This window comes from Terrapene carolina, unplaced genomic scaffold, assembly GCF_002925995.2.
Source record: "Terrapene carolina triunguis isolate 2854851 unplaced genomic scaffold, T_m_triunguis-2.0 Scaffold51, whole genome shotgun sequence".
Taxonomy (NCBI): domain Eukaryota; kingdom Metazoa; phylum Chordata; order Testudines; family Emydidae; genus Terrapene; species Terrapene triunguis.
In genome coordinates, this window is record NW_020664402.1 from 1,448,258 (window position 1) to 1,450,012 (window position 1,755).

The following is a 1,755-nucleotide window of genomic DNA, read 5'->3' on the forward strand; positions in this document are numbered from 1 at the left end:
GGCCTCGGGAGGGGGACGGGCAGGGAGACCCGGCGACTGCCGGGAGCTGGGGGGAGCTTCGCCTGGGTTCTGTCCTGACCTGTAAGGGAAGGAGGCGGCTCAGCTCCTGGCGCCAGGGGCCAGCCGGGGCGAGAGGCCGTGTGGCCAAGCCGGGCATGTGGGGAGCCAAAGGGGCCCCAGGGACCGCAGCAGGGCCCAGCCCCAGAGACTCAGCCCCCAGGACGCTGCCCCCCCATATCCCCCATGGGCCCAACACGGCTACCCCAGCACCTCTGCCTGCCCAGTCACCATGGTAACTGCAACCATCGGCAAGCCCACCCGTCACCACGTTGATCACTGCCCCGGGCAAGGAGATCCCCTCCCCCACGGGGTGGGGGCAACCGGGGACCCCAAAAGTGGACAGGGAGCCAGGCCGCCCCAGCCCTGTGGCCAAAGCCAGCCTGCATGGGCCAGGAGGAGGCTCCAAGCGGCTCTGCCAGGCTCCCAGGCTGGGGGGACTCGGTGTCTGTGGGGAAGGGGGTCACTCCACAAAGCAGCCCCCCCTCCCCGCCCCCCCCCAGCCCCTCACCTTTCCTGCAGGCCAGGCCCTGGGGCATCTCCTCTCCATTGCCAGCGTCTGTGCCAGGCACCAGGCTGAGCTTTGACAGGAACTGTGGGTTACAACGGGCTGGTTACCAGCCAGCCAGGCTCCCCATGGTCTCCAACCCCCTACCCCACCCCCCTGAGTAACTCCTGGGCCCAACCCCTGAGTCCCCAGCTTCGGAGACGGGCTGCGTGGGGAAATGGTGGGATATGGGGCTCTCTGGGCTCTCCTGGAATGTAGCTGGCCACACGGTGCCATGTCATCAGGTCCACTGAGGGTGCTGGGGGAGAGGGATTCGGGGGGCACAGGGCACGGAGTGGGGGCGGGATTGGGGGTGCAGGGGGCTTGGTGTTGGGTGTGGGATTGGGGGTGCAGGGGGCACGGTGTGGGGTGCGGGATTGGGGGTGCAGGGGGATCGGTGTTGGGGGAGGAGGATTGGGGGTGCAGGAGGCTCAGTGTGGGGTGGGGGGATTCGGGGTGCAGGGGGCTCGGTGTGGGGTGCAGGATTGGGGGGGCAGGGGGCTCGGTGCTGGGGGAGGGGGATTGGGGTGCAGGGGTCTCTGTGTGGGGTGCGGGATTGGGGGTGCAGGGGCTCGGTGTTGGGAGAGAGGGAGGGGGTGCAGGGGGCTCGGTGTGGGGTGTGGTATTGGGGTGCAGGGGGTTGGGGGTGGGGTGCAGGATTGGGAGTGCAGGGGGCTGGGTGTGGGATTGTGGGTGCAGGGGGCTCGGTGTTGGGGGTGCGGGATTTGGGGTGCAGGGGGCTCGGTGTTGGGGGAGGGGGATTGGGGATGCAGGGGGCACAGTGTGGGCTGCGGGCGGCTCACTCACCTTGGCTGGCAGGAGGGCGAAAGGCTCCGAGCAGCGCCGGGCAGTGGCGTGATCTGGAGGCAGGGACAGGGTGAGATGGGCCCTGGGGGCCTCACTGCCCCCAACCTTCCAACCCCCCCAACTCCGCCCCTCCCCAGTCCCCTCCCCCATTGCCAGCCTCCCATTCTCCTGCCCCCCGTTACCTAGGTAGGTGCCGTCCGTGTCCTCCTGCCTCTTGGCTGGAGCCACCTTCCAGGCCTGGCTCTCACAGGGGGGCGCCTCGTACATGTCACCCTCCTCGGACTCCTCCGCCGCACTGGGGCCCTGGGGAGTGGGATGGGGGCAGGTGGGTGCTGCCCTGGGGC

The 1,755-nt window shown here is 69.5% G+C and overlaps 1 protein-coding gene across 1 annotated transcript in view; it reads right to left on the reverse strand.

Moving 5' to 3' along the window:
* Positions 1-1,678, reverse strand: part of LOC112125004 (SH2 domain-containing protein 6) — a 4,057-nt gene extending 2,379 nt beyond the window's left edge. Inside the window, exons 1-2 of the mRNA XM_026657068.1 lie at positions 1,594-1,678; positions 1,412-1,464 (exon numbers count right to left, since the gene is read on the reverse strand). Of these exons, the coding sequence (XP_026512853.1) occupies positions 1,412-1,464; positions 1,594-1,678 (138 nt within the window). The remainder of the gene's footprint in view (positions 1-1,411; positions 1,465-1,593) is intronic.
* Positions 1,679-1,755: the final 77 nt, after the last annotated feature.